The sequence below is a fragment of the Sinocyclocheilus grahami genome, unplaced genomic scaffold (assembly GCF_001515645.1).
Source record: "Sinocyclocheilus grahami isolate Dianchi unplaced genomic scaffold, SAMN03320097.WGS_v1.1 scaffold426.1, whole genome shotgun sequence".
Taxonomy (NCBI): Eukaryota; Metazoa; Chordata; class Actinopteri; order Cypriniformes; family Cyprinidae; genus Sinocyclocheilus; species Sinocyclocheilus grahami.
This window is the reverse complement of record NW_015505605.1, coordinates 552,279-573,965: the sequence shown is the minus strand read 5'-3', so window position 1 is coordinate 573,965 and position 21,687 is coordinate 552,279. Positions and strand designations below refer to the sequence as shown.

At 37.3% G+C, this 21,687-nt stretch overlaps 1 protein-coding gene across 1 annotated transcript in view; it reads left to right on the top strand.

Moving 5' to 3' along the window:
* Nucleotides 1-21,687, top strand: part of cntn3a.1 (contactin 3a, tandem duplicate 1) — a 91,611-nt gene that overhangs the window by 65,553 nt on the left and 4,371 nt on the right. Inside the window, exons 10-18 of the mRNA XM_016233155.1 lie at nucleotides 3,367-3,496; nucleotides 4,851-5,001; nucleotides 9,434-9,561; nucleotides 13,089-13,264; nucleotides 13,395-13,512; nucleotides 13,655-13,813; nucleotides 18,663-18,812; nucleotides 20,506-20,576; nucleotides 20,937-21,171. Of these exons, the coding sequence (XP_016088641.1) occupies nucleotides 3,367-3,496; nucleotides 4,851-5,001; nucleotides 9,434-9,561; nucleotides 13,089-13,264; nucleotides 13,395-13,512; nucleotides 13,655-13,813; nucleotides 18,663-18,812; nucleotides 20,506-20,576; nucleotides 20,937-21,171 (1,318 nt within the window). The remainder of the gene's footprint in view (nucleotides 1-3,366; nucleotides 3,497-4,850; nucleotides 5,002-9,433; nucleotides 9,562-13,088; nucleotides 13,265-13,394; nucleotides 13,513-13,654; nucleotides 13,814-18,662; nucleotides 18,813-20,505; nucleotides 20,577-20,936; nucleotides 21,172-21,687) is intronic.

The window sequence follows — 21,687 nt, the reverse complement described above, 5'->3', positions numbered from 1 at the left end:
TCTGCTCGTCCTGTTCCGGCCAAGGAGGCCGTCTATGAACTTTCTGCTCGTCCTGTTCCGGCCAAGGAGGCCGTCTATGAACTTCCTTCTCGTCCTGTTCCAGCCAAGGAGGCCGTCTTTGAACACTCTGCTCATCCTGTTCCGGCCAAGGAGGCCGTCAATGAACTCTCTGTCTGTTCTGTTCCGGCCAAGGAGGCCGTCTATGAACTCTCTGCTCGTCCTGTTCCGGCCAAGGAGGCCGTCTATGAACTCTCTGCTCGCGAGTTTCACAATTTGAGTTGAATTACTGAAATAAATGAACTTTTCCATGACATTCTAATTTATTGAGATGCACCTGTATGTACTTTTAAATTATATATTTTAGGGCTGTCACTAATGGGTAATTAAACTAACAAATTTTGCTACAAGTTTGATTGCAACATATAATCATTGCTGTTGATAGTGTTAATCGTCTGTTTGATTACGTCATTAACTGAATTTTACTGTACATTTCTGCCATATGTACATCAATTTGGCATAGTCAACACTGACAAGCTACTACTAAATATATTGTAGAAACTTAATTTTCTGTAAAGCTGCTTTGCAACAATTTGTATTGTGAAAAGCGCTATCCAAATAAACTTGAATTGAATTGAATTGAGTAATTGGTTGATTATTCTGACGATTAATCGAGTAATCGGAATTGTGGTAATAAAAAAGTGAACAACAGACTTTAAAATGACTTAAAATACATATATAATAGCAATGAGGCAATAATGAATGGTTCAAATAAAATATCAAAAGCAATAATATGGTTTTATTGGATAAAACAGTTAAAGTACATAATGTAATAAAACAATATTATTATATCAAATGCCTGCAGAGGGTTACAACAGCCTGATCATTGTTTTTACACTTTGTTAATCTTTACTAATATTAAACAAGGATCTAATCCTTGTTTAATATTGACTAAACAACATTTAATTCAAATATCCACTTAATCATTAATGTTTGGACACTTCTTTATGATAGAAGTGCTACAGACACTGTCATTTCTTAAACAAGAACATGTGGGTTTAAGCTTTTATTTTGAAGTTGCAATGAACATTTTGCCTATTTAGAAAGATGATGCAATATTCTCCTGTTTTTGTGTAGGTTTATAAATGAATTACAACCACCTTATAATATTCTGATAGAATGGTGCACATTGTTCCCAGATGAACTTTATAAGCAACTCAGACTCACAGCATATGCAAAGATGCATGTAAATGATAACTGTTTGTGTGGAGCAACATTTACTCTGAACAACTTTATTCAGAGTCACTCTGAAAATCACATAACCTACACGCATGTAAAATAAATTAAATTAAATTAACTGAATCGCAGCCTTTGTGAATTCACAATAGCATTATGCTTTATGATGATTTTTAAATGGTTGCAATATTTCGTGTAGCTTTAGAAAATGGTCTAATAATGTTTTTCATCTGTGGAATGTGCCACTTCCGGTATATTGCCGGATAATTGGTCAAAATGCAATCAAGGATTTTTTATAATCCGGTACTCTAATTTAATCGAAGAATCATGACAGCCCTAATATATTTAAAAGTGTGCAGTTCTCCTACGTTTTGTTTTGATTTTCTCCCTGGTACTACTACACCAAATCATCCTCTGCTTGTGTAAATGTTTACCTCAGCAACAATATCACACATGCCAAGCCAATACCCATAATATTGTGGCAATCTTTGCGATGTCTATTCAGGTGGGCAACTTAATCAGTCTTTGTGCAGCACAGCCCATTCAAACGGTGCTCTCCCGTCGAGAGGGAAAGTGCTGATTTCAGTAGAATGTCACCCCTAATTAATTACCCCCATAAAGCTGATTTATGCCACCATTTGTCTTTGCTGCTAGAGGCTGTACTGATCTTCTCTAGTTTACCCCCGTCAACATGGCATACATACGAAGCGGTCTGTTTATAATATCGGTTAGATTGTCATGCTCCATGTCGAGCCGAATCATGTGGCCAGAGAGTTACATCAGCTGCGTTGGAACAATGAAATTCAAGTGGCATAAAGCTAATGCCAGCAGACTCTGAAATGCCCACATGCAGTGAGCGAGTGCAGATATTTGAGCCCTTTAAATATCAGTTCATTCAACCTGAATGCACCATTCAAATTTTTCACACTCATGTGAGCGCAATGGTAGCATAACAGGGGCTTTACGAGTAAGTGTTTGGCCAGGATAAAATAATTATAGACCGCCCATCAGCAGCAATCTACTGCTAGTGTGGGATTAGATTCATCCTCCGTTCTGCTCCCTTCACATCTGTCATTTTAATATTTTATAGCAGCCACTTTCCATGAATATGGTATACTTTGGTGGTGTCCCACTCCTTTCATTTTTTTGTTTTGTTGTTGTGATGGTTTTATCTAAGATGAAATATCTAACATTATCTAACAAGTAGCATTGAGAAGTATGATTCAGTCGAGTAAATCAGTTTGTACGGATGATTCATTTGCATTTGATTTGTTTGCGTTGCCAAAAATCCATGCTGTGCATTTTACATAGCCTTTGCATTTTCTGATAAATAAATAAAGATTTAGTTAAATAACACTGTCTATAAATGAGTAACTTTTTAAGTTAAATACATTATTTTTTTTATATACCTAGTTTGTTTGTTGCATTGGTTTAATCTTGAACAGCCTCGAAAATAAAGTTTTGTTGTTGTTTGTTTTGTGGAATTTAAGCTAAAGAAGCTACATTCATGATACCGTTGTTGTCCGATTTTATTGTTTATTTGAAATTAATTATCTTAATTAATTAATCGATCTTGGAAAAACATTTTGGAGATTTCTGTCTTTGCCACTAACATACCTTCTGTAGTTTTAAACATGAAATGTATGTGTCCACTGATCAAAATGATGATAATGTATGATAATAAATGCATATAGCTTGCCGCAAAGTCCTGTCAAAAGTAATAAGTATGAATATATAGGATATATTTGCATTATTTATAGAAATTTCCAGTAGTTCCAGTACAAAGTTTGTTTTCCCTGATCAAAGCTGTCAAAAGAGTTTAGGTATGATTTTAAGTTATTTCGTGGACATATTTGCATATTTCATGTTTAAATGTGTGCGATCTTTCCCCGGGCGCCACAGCATAAATGACTGCCCACTGCTCTGGGTGTGTGTTCACGGTGTGTGTGTTCACTGCTGTGTGTGTGCACTTAGGATGGGTTAAATGCAGAGCAATTCCGAGTATGGGTAACCATACTTGACCACATGTCACGTCACTTTTTATCTATATGCAGAAGATAGGAAAACATTACATTACATATATTGAGGATTTCTCAGTTAAGTTGAATTGTGGGATTGTTGTTATGTTTCCAGGACAGAATCCAGGTGGTAAACGGGGCATTATCCATCAGCAGTCTGACCCTGTCAGATACTGGGATGTACCAGTGTATCGCTGAGAACCGTCACGGCCGAGTGTTTGCCAACGCTGAACTCAAAGTCACTGGTAAGGAATCACTATTAATAGTTACTAAAGACATAGCCACTCATATTCTGAAATATATAGCCAATATGCAGTTGGCCAGATGCCGTTTGTTTTGGTGCAGCAGTGCTGTGTAGCAGTACTTGGGTTTTGTTTTCCTCATAAGCTCATTCCAACCACATTGTCAGAAAACGCCAGCACTCATTAGTCTTACTACACCCTTTTACGCTGCATTTAAAAACAGTTGACCCGCTATTATGAGGAGCAGAATGACAGGATCAATGATCAAACCCTTCTCTGCGCTGAAGATTAAAGGAGTTGACGTTCGAGGCCATTTTATCATGCGGCAGATGAGAGAAGTGCTCTGTTCCCTAGTCCTGTCATTTGTCAGCACAATGGGTGCTTTGATGCTGTCAGCGCTGAGTGCAGATGGATGCCAAACAGGCAAGAAAGTCTAGTATGCTGAAATTGCTGCCTGGGGGAGATGTGAGGTAGTCAGTCTTCGTACTTTAGAGCCTTTAGATTTGTGCTGGCTGGCTTGACTCAGTTTGACTTAGTGGTGTGCGGGGGATAGCGTGAGCTCTTGAGTGTGCTCTTAAGTGAGGATATCGCATTAAAAACATCCTCCTCGCATGCCTCTGGAAAGTGAGACGACGATGAGATTTAGCAAAGAGGGAAACAGATAGAGATATAGCAGGTTGTGTGGAAGAAAATTAGTCTGTGACATCATTGATAAGCAGCAGATGTAATGATGCTGATAATTTAGCTTTGCATCACAAGAATAAATGACATTTTAAAATACAGTATATTCACATAGAAAATAGTTCTTTTAAATTGTAATTATTTTTCATGATATTTCTGTTTTTACTGTATTTTTGTCTAATACAAATAGCCCTGGAGAGCAGAAGAGACTTCTTTCAAAAACATTAATAATTAAACTAATCGAACCCAAACTTTTGAATGGCAATGTATATTAAAAATGCAATTCATACATCAGTTACTTGCATAAACATCTTCTATGACGAGCATAAATTCATTTCTGAATTCAAATGTATTATTATTTGGGGCATGAAAGCAAAAATGTTAGTGTGATACAGCTGTCTTGATGTTGTAATGAGGGAAAAAAGGAAGAATTAAAGGACACTTTATGAAATGATTTAATGTAATCATGTATTTATATTTATATTAATTATTCCACATTTTGTATTCTATGTCTGTTGTGTAAAAAACATGAAATGTTTGAAAAATGTCCTTTTTTATCTAATATCTAATGCAATGACATTTTACATGTTACAAGGACTTCCTAAATACTTTCAGGAGTCAGTCAATCTACCTGTCTGTTAGTTTTGTAAGATGCTTGTTTTTCTCTTCACATCAGCAGTGGCACCAGATTTTTCCAATAATGTGCTAAAGGCACAGACACTGGCTCGGCAGGGTGGAGATGTTTTGATTGAGTGCAGGCCCCGCATGTCTCCACGCGGGATGATCTCCTGGAGGAAGGGCAAAGAAGCCCTGCGAGAGAGCCACAGGTATTTTTACCAACACATTTCCCTTTGTCTGCCGAACTAATCGAACCCAAACTTTTGAATGGCAATGTATATTAAAAATGCAATTCATACATCAGTTACTAGCATAAACATCTTCTATGACGAGCATAAATTCATTTCTGCATTCAAATGTATTATTATTTGGGGCATGAAAGCAAAAATGTTAGTGTGATACAGCTGTCTTGATGTTGTAATGAGGGAAAAAAAGGAAGAATTAAAGTACACTTTATGAAATGATTTAATGTAATCATGTATTTATATTTATATTAATTATTCCACATTTTATATTCTATGTCTGTTGTGTAAAAAACATGAAATGTTTGAAAAATGTCCTTTTTTATCTAATATCTAATGCAATGACATTTTACATGTTACAAGGACTTCCTAAATACTTTCAGGAGTCAGTCAATCTATCTGTCTGTTAGTTTTGTAAGATGCTTGTTTTTCTCTTCACATCAGCCAAAATAACAAAATAAAGGGGGTCTCTCCCTACAAAGATCATAATTTTAGAAATTATTAGATAACAATACGCAATTTTACATTTCGGTTTGTGTTATCACTTCATATTTAAAATATTCTTGATTATATATATATATAAACAAAAGATTAACACTAGGATTCAAAAGTTTGGGTTCAAGATTTTTTTAAAGAAATTAATCATTTAAAAAAAAATCTATTTCAATTAAACTTTGTTCTTTTAAACTTTCTATTCATCAAAGAATCCTAAAAAACGTGTAATTGTGCTGAAAATTCATCTTTGCCATCACAGGAATAAATGATATGTTAAACTATATTCAAAAAGAAAACCGTTACTTTAAATGATTATATTTTAATAGTTTTACTGTATTTATGATCAAATAAATTAAGTCTTGGCAAGCATAAAAGACTTCTTTCAAAAACAATAAATAAATTTACCAATCCCAACCTTTTGAACAGTAGTATATTAAGTAGACCAACATATAAAGTTCTGAGAAGGTCTCCAGTTTCATTATTTGATGTAACATCACACCCTGAATGGTAAAAATGGCTTAAAGGTCACTTCCCTTGACATAGACACCATCCATCAGAGAATTAAGTATGACTGAGAAAATTAACTTCAAAGAAATCCAGTCACATTTGATTCAAGGATTATGCATCAAAATTCACACTGACTATGATTTTTATTTGCATATAGAATTTCTAGCTTGACTGACCCAGAGCTAAATTCAGCAAGCATCTAAGCACGTTCATTCAATATCAGATCTGTTTGTAAGCCTCATGTGACGACATTGACTGGGCAGAACCTGAAAACAGCTCTGAACCCCCACTCTTAATGCCTCCAGATCAAGGACTCGTGTTTGAATAGGTATTTATAACCCATGTAAGGCAGCACATCTCATATTTCATTAGCATACACTTTAGATGAATCCATGGAGGAATTAAGCAGTATGGCACTGTGTCTCCATGGAGAGAGTACCACTGAACTCTCGAGTCTGGAGCCGCTGTAAGAAAATCATTAGTAGCCATCACTGTCCATCAGCCTTGTGCTAACATCCACCCACAATCTAGAGCTGGAGGTATGAGAGGGACAGGGTCTCTCATTAAACACTGCTGCACTACTGGGACTGTGATTGTGAGAGAGAGAGAAGAAGAAGACTAGCTTTTCAGGCTTCTTCTATAATGATCAAGTGGGAAGAGAAAATGTTGCTTTCATTTCTTTATGCCTGATTTTGCTTTTGTAATGTAGTGCTTGTTGGAAATCTGCTGACTGTACTATGCAAATATGATTGTAGCCTTTTACAGTTTCCAGCTTTCCCATGTTTGTGCATAAATAAGTAAAATTTGCATAAATTTATTCATGCATAATTATACAGCTCTGATTTTTAAACATGTGCTAAAGACCCAGTGAAGTTGCTGTAACATATTACAATATGCTTCGATTTGCTAACATTGGCTAATGAATTCAGTATAGTGATAATCAACAACCATTTTTACAGCATTTTTAAATCTAGGCTAATGTTAATTTATAAATGTTGTTAATTCAAGTTCATGAGATGTGATCTGGAAACAGTTTACCACTTCACAAGGTGCATGGAAACAAGCTAAGGTCAAGGATGTGAAAAAAATAATCCAGCACTATATACTTATGATGAAGGGAACTTTAATACTTTAAAAGTATACTAACACGTTTCGGCTTAAGAGCCTTCTTCAGGGTATTCAACACACATCACACACAGACATTTAAAAGCACATCTCCACATTGGATTACTCTTAATTCATGTTCATTCATAATTCATAAAGGAATTGTTTGTTGCTATTTCATGTTAGCTATTGCATATTGCTAATATTGATAGAACATACAGTGGGTACGGAAAGTATTCAGACCCCCTTAAATTTTTCACTCTTTGTTATATTGCAGCCATTTGCTAAAATCATTTAAGTAAAAAAATTTTCCCTCATTAATGTACACACAGCACCCATGTGTTACCAAATTGCTTGACTAGCTCAGTTTTCCTCCCTGTGTGAAGTATTTCCTTTGAATTTTGGGCATTGTATTTTAAAGGAAAATAATAGATAGCCTTTATTTTATGTCATAGCCTTGTTCCAATATTTCCTATTTATTGTGCAAGGGCGTATTTGGTGGTATTGTCCTTTTACACATGTCTAGAGTTTTAATTTAGCCAACTTTTAGGAATAAGCCAGCATGTGTGTGCTAACAGATGTAAACAAAAAGCCACAAAACTATGTAATGGTGCTCACATAATAAAACAGCTAGATTTTCAGATTTCAGCTAGATTTTCTTTTTGATTGTTTTTTTCTTCTCCCTACTATCTTCCACTCGATGCACGTGTAATTTTGGCCTCAGCTTGAGGAAAACCATCGACGATAATTCCACAAGACATGAGGATGACATGCCTGCTGAAAGCTCTCATGTCAACATGCCTTCCTTTCTAAAAATTCCCCTTACTAAACTCTTGCAAATATTGGTATGTCCATAAAAAAGAGCTGTTTGCCTTGGTTGTGGGTGCAGATTGTTTTCTCTTCAGCAGTGCTGTGATGAAGACCACTGCATACTGAAAGGTCGTGGTGTAAATGAAGCACATCCCGCGCTCTGCTCTTCAACATTTTTCATTGCTTTGGCCCCTGCACTACAATTAATAAAAGCAGCATACAGCTCATTTTCTCTTTTTCTTCTGCACTTGTAGTGGAACATGGAAATGTCATTTTTATTATGCTTAATATGTTAGTTTGGACACAATATGCTGTCTTATATAGTCCATAACGCCAAATAAATTCTGCTTTATTATATACAGCATGAAATGGTGCTCATAGACTGACTGTTAATATGACATTGCACTGCAATCACAATCACAGGAAAACATGTATAAAGCTCAGAAGCTGAATGTTGATTCCAGCGCAATCATTTACACTAAAATATGATTTTCATTCAATATTTGTTGTTGAACACCACATTTATGTAAGAAAGTATATTTTATAGGAACAGTGACTGTATTGGAATCTTAATAAAGAGTGATTTAGTGATTTTAAACAATCAATCTTTATTACTTAAAACAGCATGTGTAATTGAAAATTGTTTCTAAAGTTTAGAAAAGGTGTAATTTGTACAGCATTAGCCTTGAATTGTTGCCTAACCTAATTTACCCCGTCATCAAAATCTCAAAGCTGGCAACCCTGGTATTATCTGACTATACTTCTCCTACAAATTCTCAGTTTTATAATTATTTTATGGTGCTTTTTGTCATTTTGGAGCTTGACAGTTCCAGCCCCATTTTCTTTTCCAATACAAAGAAAAGTGGTCGGGAAATTCTCCAAAAATTCACCTTTTGTGTTTCACAGAATAAAGAAAGTAATATGGGTTTGGAATGACAAGAAGGTGATAAAATAATAACAGAATGTTAAATCTTTGGCTGAACTGTTTAGCAGAAACCATGGCCAGAATGTTGCTGTTTTGTGATTGGGAAAAGTCTTGCTAGTAAAAGTTGCTGAAGAAACTACTGAAGAAAACTTTAAAAGCGAGAGCTTTTATCATCAGTTGAAAGTGAATATATCAGAGCTGGTTTAACAGCAAGGAAGAGTTCAGAGACAGGTTTCATTAATGAAATCATTTTATTCTAAATTGTCACAAAATGCGTTTTGCTTTTAAATGTTTAATTTTGCATATATATATATATATATATATATATAAGAGACACCAAATGCCCAATAATCTGATTTAATTTGAAATGTGATTAATCTGAATCTTATGTCCTCTATAATTGCTTAATGTATTTTTATTTAAGTTCTATTGCCTATTGATCTCTGTGGCCAGACTAAAGTTCATTGATCTTCAATGTAATATAATAACTGGTTTTAAAGCTTGTTTATATGGATGAATGGGGTTGTATGGCTTTCATCATGTCACTTTGTTGTCTAGAGTCTCCGTGTTGGATAATGGCAGTCTCCGGATATCCAACATCACCAAACTAGACACAGGTCTTTACACTTGTGTGGCGAGAAACCAGTTTGGAGTGGCAAGCAGTGCAGGCACACTGGTGGTGAAAGGTATGCTGGGACATTTTAGTATTTAGTACATGCATTACTCTTGGACACTTCTGTATATATGCATAGAAGTAACATAATGATGGCATGTTTCCATTTATAAAAATGGGTAACACTTTACTTGAAGGGGTGTGCATAAGACTGACAGGACACCTTCATAATCATGACATGACACATGTCATGAATATGAAGGAGGTTTTATGCATGTTTATGACAACTGTCATTAAGTGTCATACGCTCAGTTATGTCAAATATGACATTATTTGACCTAACCCTACCCCTACCCTTACCCCTAACCATAGCCCATAACAAAGACATCTCAAACAATGTCATCTTTGCATTAAAAATGACATAACTGAGCGAATGACATTTAATGACAGTTGTCATAAACATGCATAAAACACCTTCATATTCATGACATGTGTCGTGTCATGATTATGTAGGTGTCATGTCAGTCTTATGCACACCCCTTCAATTAAAGTGCAACCCAAAAAATACATTTATATTAAATATATTAATTAAATGCTAAATAGTTCAATAATAAATCAATCAGTTAGCAACTAGAGTCAGTAAAACATTTTTTGGAAGACATTTCTACTTTTATTCAGGTGATGAATTTAAATTAGTGCTGTCAAACGATTAATCGTGATTAATCGCATCCTAAATAAAAGTTTTTGTTTACATAATATATGTATGTGCTGTGTATATTTATTATGTATCTATAAATACACACACATGCATGTATATATTTCAGAAAAATATGTTGTTTATATATTAAATATATTTATTTATAATATAAATTATTTGAATATAAATATAGACATGGAAATGTAAATATTTTCAAAATATATCCTGTATGTGTGTGTATTTATATATACATAATAAATATACACAGTACACACACATATATTATGCAAACAAAATGCGATTTTGTCTGCATAATATATGTGATTTAATGCGATTAATCGCGATTAATTGTTTGACAGCACTAGTTTAAATTAATCAAAAGTGAGGGTAAAGACATTTATAATGTTACAAAACATTTCTATTTCAAATAAATGTTTTTCTTTTGAATTTAGTATTCATCAAATAATTTTAAAATAAAATATAACAATTTCCACGAAAATAGTAAGCAGCAACATTGATAAGAATAAGAAATGTTGAGCAGCAAATCAGCACATTAGAATGATTTCTGAAGGAAACTGAAGACTGGAGTAATGATGCTGAAAATTCAGCTTTGCATCACAGGAATACATTTTACATTTGAATATATATTCAAATAGAAAGGTTAGTAAACATAAAATGTCTAAATATTACTGTTTTTACTGTATTCTGATCCAAAACTTTGGAATGTTAGTGTACTGTATAAAACATATTGTGTTGCATAACATTATTTTGTATGACATAAAATAACTATTTTCTATCGATCTATAGTCTTTGCCAGTGTAAGAGTAAAGCACAAGCTCCTTATCTCCACACTCTCTAGATGAACTGTGCTTGTGGTTAATGGGGAATTGATTTATTTGGCGAGCATTAGAGATGCATGATATGAGTGGAAATAACTGTGCTGTGTTTTGGCTTGAATCCATCTAAAACAGCCTTTTTGCAACTTTTGACAAGACGGCGTGAACAATACCAGCACTCTATTAGAACAGCGGTTTGGTGGTCCTTCTTGTTTTTAAAACTGGTTTCTTTAGTAACTGTCTGGTTTCTTCTCTCATTCTCATTTTCACATGAAAGCCTGGATCCTGAATACATGTTTATTTGACATGTTAATGTGCAAACAGTTTAAATAAAAATTTTCCAGCAAAAGCCACGTGTTTGCCTTATTAAAGAGACATCTCTGCAAGAGGTGTGTGATAAAGCATGAATAATTCAGCACAAGGGAATCCAGAGATTACTAATCAGTAATGATTCATCCCGTAAATTAAAGCTGAACCGACTGTTTTATTAATATGCACTGTTGCATGTTTTTGTCATCTTGACCCTTTTCTTTTACATATCCTAAATGAACTTCATGTGAGGAATATCAGATGTGATGATATAGAAAATATTTTATTGTGTTTTGATTTGATTTCCAGAAATGATGAAAAAAGTGTCTGACAATTACTTGATATTTTGATTGATGGATGGATGGATTGTTTTAACACCCAATCAGACAAGTTATGTTTTAAGTTGTTTAACATTAATATCATATTAATAACAGGTGCATTCATTTGATGTATGTATTGATATTTTGAAAGGTTGAGAATATTGGTAATTTTTTTGCAGAATTGAGAATTGTTGACTTACAAGACTTCTTTCAGATGAAAATGTAACAGCATAGTGACATCTAGTGGTGGTAGAATTGTGTTTCTCATTGCACTTCTTGCCTCAGCTCAAATGTAGTAGTTGTAGTAGTAATAATAATAATAATAATACAATATAATACAATATTTATTTGTAAAGCACATTTAAAAACAACCAAAGTTGACCAAAGCGCTGTACAGAATAGAATAAAAACGCAGAAATAAGATGAATAAAACAAGACTATCAAATTTAAAACACAACAATAACAAAACAACAATTAAACCAATGATCAAGGGGTATTGAAAGCTAGAAAAAAAATCTTTCTCAAAGCGTTCCACAACAAAAGCAAGCACAACAATGTAAAACAATCTAAAAAAACAACTAGGATTAAAAATGCTGAATTATTAAATAACAAAATAGAACAGATGACCAAGTAGCTAAAACCAATTCTGGTTTTAACCAGACAAATGTGCTTCTCTAATGTCAGCCAAAGAATTCTGAGCACAGGATAAAAAGACCACTCTGAGAGGATCGCAAGTTGCAAGTTGTGCATAAGGAGTGTGAAGTTCAGCCAAATACTCTGGAGCCAGATAATGCAAAACCTAATACATTTGCATAAGGATTTTGAAATATACAGTACCTGACAGGGAGCCAGTGCAAAGACTTCAAAATAGGGGTCATATGGTCACCAACCCAAGCCACAGATAGGATTCTAGCTGCCAAATTTTGCAGATATCGTAGTTTGTTGAGGGCAGATTTACAAAAAAGAGAGCATTGCAGTAGTCAATATGTGAGAAAACAAAAGAGTTCATCAGATTTTCAGGAGCATAAAGGATAGCATGGGCCGTAAACGAGCTATATTTCTAGGAAGGGGGTCTTAGTGTTCTGCACAAAAGACTCGAATTACAGGTTGACATCAAAAATGACTCCAAGATTTGTTTTGTTTGTTTGCTTTGTAACTCTTTGTAACTAATCTTAGAAATTCAGTCAGAAAGATGAGAAACGTCCTCATATTGACCTGGTTTTGAAGATATATATATATATATATATATATATATATATATATATATATATATATATATATATAAAATATTAGGCTAACTAATTTTCAACATGTCTCATCCACCAGCCTGGTCGTAATATACTTAAATACAACTTTTGTTTTCTCCACCAAGCTACTGATGACTAGTAATGTACAATTATAAAATTATTAGCTGCTGACCATCTCATTGTTATTTCAGAGCCAACAATCATCACTTCTAAAGCCACCCAGCTGGATGTTACAGTGGGAGAGAGTGTTGTAATTCCATGCCAGGTATCTCGTGACCCTACCCTGGACGTGAGATTCACCTGGTTTTTCAACGAGCAGCTGATAAATTTTGGAAGCCATGGGGGATATTTTGAAAAAGTTGGTGGGGTACGTGTCATTCTTTTAGCATTGCTTTCTGATATTCATGTTTGTTGATTTGTTGATTTGAATCGGAATCTAACAGACTATAAAATGGCTTACATGAATCTGTACATATCATGTTGCTTTTTGCTCACAGACATCTGCTGGTGACATCATGATTCGTAACATTCAGCTAAGGCACGCAGGAAGATACACATGTGCTGTACAGACTAAAGTGGACAGTGCGTCTATAGCGACAGATGTTGTGGTACGAGGTAATGTTTTTCCAAACAAGATTTCAAAGACAAACCACCACTTAGATTAAACTTAAAAGTAAAAACCACCAGGTTAAAACCTACCAAAATGTAAAAAATATATAAAACAATATGTGTAAATTCTATAATCATTTCCCCACAGGTCCCCCTAACCCACCGCTGGATATTAAAGTTGATGAAGTGACAGAGACAACGTCCTTTGTGTCCTGGAGTCCTGGCCCTGATAACCACAGTCCCCTCTTTGCTTACAACATTCAGATCCGAAGCCCTTTCTCTCTCGGATGGCAGGCAGCCAAAACAGGTGTGCAGGAATTAATAGTTTGGATTAAAATGCACAGTTTATCATAATGATCCTTGAGTGCTGTTTAGTCACCACTGTTAGTTAGTTTGATTAGTTTGGCACAAGGCCTATAAATTATTGTCAGTGTTTTAGCATTGCTTTAGCATCCGTTGTTCAGACCTCTAATCTCAGGAACTAATCTCGCTTTTTGAAGTTTGCAAGCTAGTGCAATCAAATGTTTCAAAAATGTTTTAGTAGTCAACTTTGTTTTCTGACCACAATGTATCTGTCACGATTGCTGCTACAGCAAAGAGCGAGGAACGAGTAGACGTAGGAATAAACTCAAATTTCCGTCTTTAATGATCAAACAGAGGAATTCGCGCAGCACAAACAGGGAACCAGAAGACATTAGACACCGGACAAAGCAAACAGAACAGAGCTTATGTAATCAACTTAAGGAAAAGGAGGAGCCAAGCAGGACCCAGGCCACAACCATGACGGCGACCCACGGTGGAGCCAACAGAGGGAGGAGCCATGGAGGAGGAAGGCGGCTGACCAACGGCGGCGGAGCAGCCCGAGGCAGAGACGGAGAGCCGATGAGCCAGGGCGACGGGGAGGATCCAGAGGTCCAAGGCGGAGCAGATGGCGCTGGCAGCCAAGGCGGAAGTGGGGATCCAGATGGCCGCGGTGGAGCCGGAGCGACAGAGGACTGAGGAGGAGCCGAAGGGATGGAGGAGCCTGACAGAGCCGGAGGGACGAGGCGCAGCCGGAGGAGTGGAGTCCCAAGGCGCAGGATGGTGGATGACAGACCAAGGCGGAGCCGGAGGGACGAGGGAGCCCGGCGGAGCCAGTGGACAGATGGGCTACGGCGGAGAGGAGGGAGCTAGGAGCCATGGTGGAGCCGATGGGTCAATGGGCCAAGGCGGAGTCCGGGGCTTAGAGGCTGGAAGCGGAGTCAAGGGATACTCCAGCAACGGCGACGCTGGAGGATGGCAGTCCCGCGGAGCTCGCACCATGCTGGTGGTAGGCTGAGGGCGAGCAGAGGGGCTGCCAGACAACAGTGGAGGAGCGGGTGGGACGGCGGGCATTTGTGAGCCTCTGGGCTTTCAGGGCAGAACTCAGGAATGAGAGCCTTTTCTGGGCTTAACTCAGGAACAGGAGTGACAGAGGGCTCCGCAGCTGGAGGGAGGAAAGGGGCCAGATCAGTATCCCAGTCGATAAGGTCTCCATCAACAGACTCCCCCTTGAAGTCCAGCAGTCCCAGATCCATAATCAGCTCACCCTCAGCCACGGTGCAGGGGCGGAGCTCCTCTCCGCACTCTCACTGTCTGTGACATTCTCCCTCGTGGCGGGCTCTGTTGCCGGCTCTCGCACCTGGACTGATGTCACTTGCAGCTCCGGCTCTACGGCGCTCCGTTGCTCTATCGCTCCATACGGCAATGGCTCGTCAACCGCGGCAAGCTCGGGCTCTCTGTCAACAGTGGGCTCGGGCATTGGCTCCGCACAGTGATGGTGGGCTGGGCACTGGGTCAGGAGTGAGGAGTCTTGCCAGAATCCACTCCACAAAGGCGGCGAAATCCGCTCGAGGACCATCTTCGGATGATGGCACTCTGCAGGTGGTGTTCAAGGCTGCTGTCATAGAACGCGCAGTCGTCCGGATAGCTGGTGAGTTCGGCGAGGGCCAGAAACAGTCTAGTATGGTCCTCAAGCAAACGCTCCCCCTGCTCCAGCAGGAAGAGGAGGTATACAAGACGAGCGAGGGGATCCATAAGGGAGAGCACATCGGAAACAAAAATACTGTGGGACAAACGGAAACAAATCAGGGTAAAACACACTGATTAAACTGTTCTAGGTCTGGTATTCTGTCCCGATTGCTGCTACGGTGCTAAGCGAGGAATGAGGAGACATAGGAATAAACTAAGCGAGGAATGAGGAGACATAGGAATAAACTCAAATTTCCGTCTTTAATGATCAAACAGAGGAATCCACGTAGCACAAACAGGGAACCAGAAGACATTAGACACCGGACAAAGCAAACAGAACAGAACAGAGCTTATGTTATCAACTTAACAAGGGGATGACTAGACACACCTGGACTCAATGAAACAATTAACATGAGGGAGAAACTAGGTTATGGAGAGCACATGGGGAGCAAAAACACACAGAGACAGTCCAGGGGCATGACAGTATACACACATTTTCTGCCAATTTATTTTGTACTTTCTGTACAACCTTGAGGAGATGAGCATTAATCACAGTATTATTTCCACACTGTATGATTGTTTTCAGATTAACCCAGATGTAATGTTTTCAGATTGTTAACTGGAAATAAATGAAAATTTATTAATTAAATTGATACTAAATTGTTTAGTTTTATATTAAATGCAGTTAGCTGAACTTTTTGACCCATTTAAGTAGGACTCGAGTTCATCTTTATATGGTATTCATAATTGTGTTGTCTTTAAAATATGGTTAATCATTAAAATAACGAAGAAGTTGTAAATTAGTACATTTAAAATATATTAATTTAAAATTATAATTAAGTACTTTGCACATGCTTTAGTATGTTATTATAATTGTTCTTTTTTTAAGCACAACAAAAGAGCAATAATTTAAATGGAACTTATTATGCCCCTTTTTACAAGATGTAATATAAGTCTCAGGTGTCCCCAGAATGTGTCTGTGAAGTTTCAGCTCAAAATACCCCACAGATAATTTATTATATAATTTTTAAAATTGTTTTTGTGCATGTCTCTTTAAATGTAAATGAGCTCCTGCTCCCCGCCCCCTTTTCCAGAATAGAGCGGCACCATTACAGCTTGTTTGGTTTGGTTTGGTTTTGATTATTATATCTATTGCACTGAAATCATGCCTTTTAAAGCCATATTAGTTTAAACTTCTGATATATGGTTTTCTGAGCGCACACATCCGAAGCGAACACACAGAAAGTGGCTCTCACATGGCATGTGAGTTCTTTTTCATGTCTTATTCCGCTATAAGTTTATGTTAAAAACACACAAAAGTTACAGCAAAAATACAGCAGTGTCCGTCAACAATTGTGGGCGTCACATTTTACGGATTCTGCGAACGGCTTGTTCTGAGACACTGCTTATGATTTATGGAGATTAAAAAAAAGGAGCGGGTAGATTTTTATCATTATAGGGTGGTTGTATACACACACTGCCAACACACATTTATGTTCAAACAACATGTAAAAGTGAATTTTGCATAAAAGGTGTCCTTTAAATTAACTTTAAAACTTTTAATTTTGTACTTTCTTTAAGTACACTTAAGTAGTCTTTTATTTCTTTAAAGGTGTGGTAAGCCTTTTTTTTAGTAGCCAATGTTGACATTTGAAATCACCAAAATTAACACGCCCCTACCCCAAAAGGGTCTCGCCCCTATTTTGATAGCTCCACCCCACACATACGTGCACAACCCAGGCAACGATTAGTTCTGTGAAACAAAGCAAAACCAATGTTACACCGTGTCTACACCGGACGAGAGTGGCGTGGAGCGACAAAATACTATGGAACTCATTATAATCAGTGATACTCTCTACTACACCATAGATAGATATATATATATATATATATCTATGGTCTACACTGGATGCGGCACGACACGACACGACAAATCCCTGACAGAAAACTGCTGCTGCGTTCTATTTATGACGTATTGACATAAATTTCAAATGAATTTCAATGGTCGCTTTGTCGCGTCCAGTGTACTAGACAGACTTTAGCTGTTGCGGCGCAGACACGGTGTTACTCACCTATCGAGAAGAAACAAAGCAACCTCGGCATCTGATCACAGACCTTCTGCTCCTCGAGTTCTCTCCAGCGCTGGAAAGCTGATCCGATATTTACACGGGTCCTACTTCTTGCCTTATTGCCTTAAGCCTTCTTTTGTTCCGCAGACGTTTTCTTCTTTTGTTTTTTATCCACCATCTCTATCTTTCTGTGACTCGGCTTGCTAATGTCCGTCCTGTGCACTGAACGTTCTCTCCTCCACATCATGAGTAGACACGCCCCTTACTGCTGATTGGCTACAAGTTTGTTTTTCTAGTCGGCCCGAATCAGTTTTCTAAAGCATTTTTGAAAAATCGCTTACCCCACCTTTAATATGTGACCCTGGACCACAAAACCAGTCATAATTAGCACAGATATATTTGTAGCAATAGCCAACAATACATCGTATGGGTGAAAATTATCGATTTTTCTTTTATGACAAAAATCATTACAATTTAAGTAAAGATCATGTTCTATGAAGATATTTTGTAAATTTCCTACCGTAAATATATCAAAACTTAATTTTTGATTAGTAATATGCATTGCTAAGAACTTCATTTGAACAACTTTAAAGGCAATTTTCTCAATATTTTGATTTTTTTACTCCCTCAGATTCGATTGTCTAATAGTTGTATCTCAGCCTAATATTGTCCTATCCTAACAAACCATACATCAATGGAAAGCTTTATTTATTCAGCTTTCAGATGATGAATAAATCTCAATAAAAAAAAATGGACCCTTGTGACTGGTTTTGTGGTCCAGGGTCACATATTATATTATCTGCAAGTACAGTTAAATATACATTTAAGATTAGAAGTTCACTAAAAGTGCACATTCTACATGATTAAGTGCAATTCTTTTTCTCAAGGGTACAAGCAGGTAAAAGCAAAAAGTTGGTTGCTTTTAATGCCAATCACTTGGTCTCTTCCTGTCTATGTGTCTGGTTCTTGGTCATAAAAAGCTGCATATTGGACCAGACATTGTGTCTCCAGCCTCTAGCTAGTTTTCCAAGTGATTGTTTTGTTTCAGGTTTCTGGAAATCTATTTTCAATATATTTAAATATCTCTTCTTTTCTCAGTGCCAGAGTCTCTGGGAGGGCAGCAGTTGACAGCCCGTGTGGTGGAGTTGAGTCCATGGGTTGAATATGAGTTCAGAGTGCTGGCCACTAACTCCATAGGCACCGGGGAACCCAGCAAACCCTCACAAAAAATCAGGACCAAGGACACATGTACGTATATAGTTGCATGTTTATTTTGAATCCTCCCCCCACCCCAAACCACCACCAAAAAAATTTAATCCCAGGCACTTATTACACATCAAAATGAAGAGCAAACTGGTGTGGTGTCATTTTTAACAAAATCAGGCCAAAACAAAGTTTGTTTGGAATTCGTTTCAGGAGTTCAAAACAGCTTATCAAAGAAAACTTAACTCTGGCTGGAAAAAATACCTTCAAACTACCAATGATCTGTAATGATTATATAATAGGGTAGATGTGGCTCTGTGGCTTCACCTTCTTTTAAGTGAAATTCTTCTTCGTTCATTTCTTCTGTTCAGTCCATCAAGGTCAGACACAAATAAAAACATAAACACACCGGAAAGCTGCTTTATAGTAGAAATTTAAATTATAATTATAATTGATGGCAACTCTGACACTATTGTTTCATGTTTAATACTGTAATGCTGTTTGCTTTAACACAATCTATTGTATAAAGTGCTTAATTAATGCTGTTTGTTTTAAAGGGGTCATGAACTGCCTTTGTTTTTTTTTGTACTGTTCTCTGAGGTCCACTTTAATATTATCAAGATTTTTACATTTAAAAAAACATAATTTAGAAGTAATACGTGATTTTCTGTCCTGTTTTTAACCCCCCCTCATCAGAACGCTCTGTTTGAATAGGCGTGGAGGATTGTAGATGCTGAAGTAAACGCCCACTGCTATGATTGGCTAACAGTTGTGTATGTTTGACAGCATACATTCCTCATAGACGCTGCTGTGATTTAGGTCAAAAATGCATAAATAATTCAATACATGTCAAGCGGTCTGTAAGAAGAGACAAAGCCATAGTGATCACGTAATAAAAACAGTTACTTCATCCACTCTTTCCTAACGTTGGGATCAGAAGGAAGGCAAAAAGAAGGAAGACTGTTCTTCCACAGCTTGGCACTGCACAGTGTCTTCTTGTCTTCAAAGCCATCTTTATCATTTGGATTCTGCATTAACCTGCGCATTTGCCTCTCGTAAACACTACATGTGCGAATCGATGGGTGGGGCTAAACAGGCAGTGATATAGAAGCAAGAGTTGATCTTCTTCTGCGGAGGCACACTATTACATCATACAGTAGAACATTGGAAAAGCTGTCGTTTTGACAGACTGCCTTCAACATAAGCTGTTTTTAGACTAACATCAAAGTTTTGAGTTCTAAAACTATAAAGATGTTTTTATAGTACAATGACCTCTTATATGTCAAAAGAGCAAGGGAATTTTGGTTTCCCAGTTCATGACCCCTTTAACGCAATCTATTGTATAAAGTGTTTTTTTGTGTGTTTATTTTGTTATTGAAATGACAGTGTGCAGCACATATTTGCATATTCATCTAAATCATGTTCGATAACAGTATACCACTGTAAAGGTATTTCCAACTTTTTCTAGGTGAAGAACAAAAAATAACTTTGCCGTGAGTTTATTGGGAAGTTTTGGAAAGGCCAGCAGGGATTGTAAAAATAAAACAAAGCACTTCTCCACAGTTCTCTTCCAACTATACTATATATTAAACCTTTTCGCTCAGAACCAAGAAGCAGCCAGGAAGCTGTCTCTGTGGCATCATGCTAAACAGATGGAGGAGAAATGCCCTGACTGCACTTCTGGCTTTTCTCATCTTGTAAAACTGGCTGAAAAAGTCTTCTTGTTTTAATGCTGCAGTGCCAAGGACGACCCCATCCAGAGTCAGTGGAGGAGGTGGCAGTCGCTCAGAGCTTGTCATCACTTGGGAGGTAACAAAGCAAGCTTTCGCTTGCACATTTAAGTGCACAAAGGTAGCTGTCAATGGTGGACCGTCCACTGGCCTGTATCAAGAACAGTCCCATCATGCTCTCAGATTTAAACAGCTCTTGTTTAAAAAAAAGGCAGATACTCTTCAGTCAGGCAGACAAAATGTTTATGGATTTTAGCAATTACATTTCAGAATGTGAAAAGCGAAAAATATGTTCAAGGACCGTGAAAGGGATTTTCCATAGTCTGCTTTTACTGAGACAAAGCCTCTTGTACAACATTGCTCTGATATAATGATACGTCTTTCACTTGCTTATTCTCTCACTTGTGTTGTGTCTGTGGGTACTTGTGTGGCTCTCCAGCCAGTCCCAGAAGAGTTGCAGTGTGGTCCAGGGTTCGGCTACGTGGTTGCTTTTCGCCCTCTTGGTGGTCAAAGCTGGATGCAGGCAGCCGTGACATCTCCTGATGCATCCCGATACATCTTCAAAAATGAGAGCATCCCTCCATTCTCTCCATTTCATGTGAAAGTGGGAGTTTACAACAACAAAGGAGAAGGTCTTTTTGGACCTGTGACCACTATATACTCAGCAGAAGAGGGTAAACCCAATTTACCAACCTTAATTTAATATGTAAAGACATTCGCTAGTTCAGTCCATCAGAAAGTATAAACACTATGCCTCTGTGGTGCAACAGAAATGCTACTCGTGGTTTGAGTGGCCCAACATGGCACCATAGCACGCGGACGACTAGGAGGCTGTGAGGGATAGACTTACAGTTTTACAATGGCACACATTGTATAAAGGTCCTAGATTGCAAGTCATTTTCACAACTCACAACTTCCAAAACTGTTTTATGGAGTTTTTGTCTACTGAAAGTCTTCTGGAAAGATTAACAAATCGGTACAGTATGTTGTTAAACAGTAGACTCAACTGAACACACTCTACTTCTATCCCTTACAGCCTCATTTTCATTCCTGTCAAAAAAATTTTTTTTGAGGTCTACCACTACCCTAAGGTCTACTGGCTCAATCAATATTGTTTGTTTGTTCATACAATGGGAGATTGTGCCAGTGGAGCAGAAATTACCTTTAAGAATGAATAGGTATATGAAATG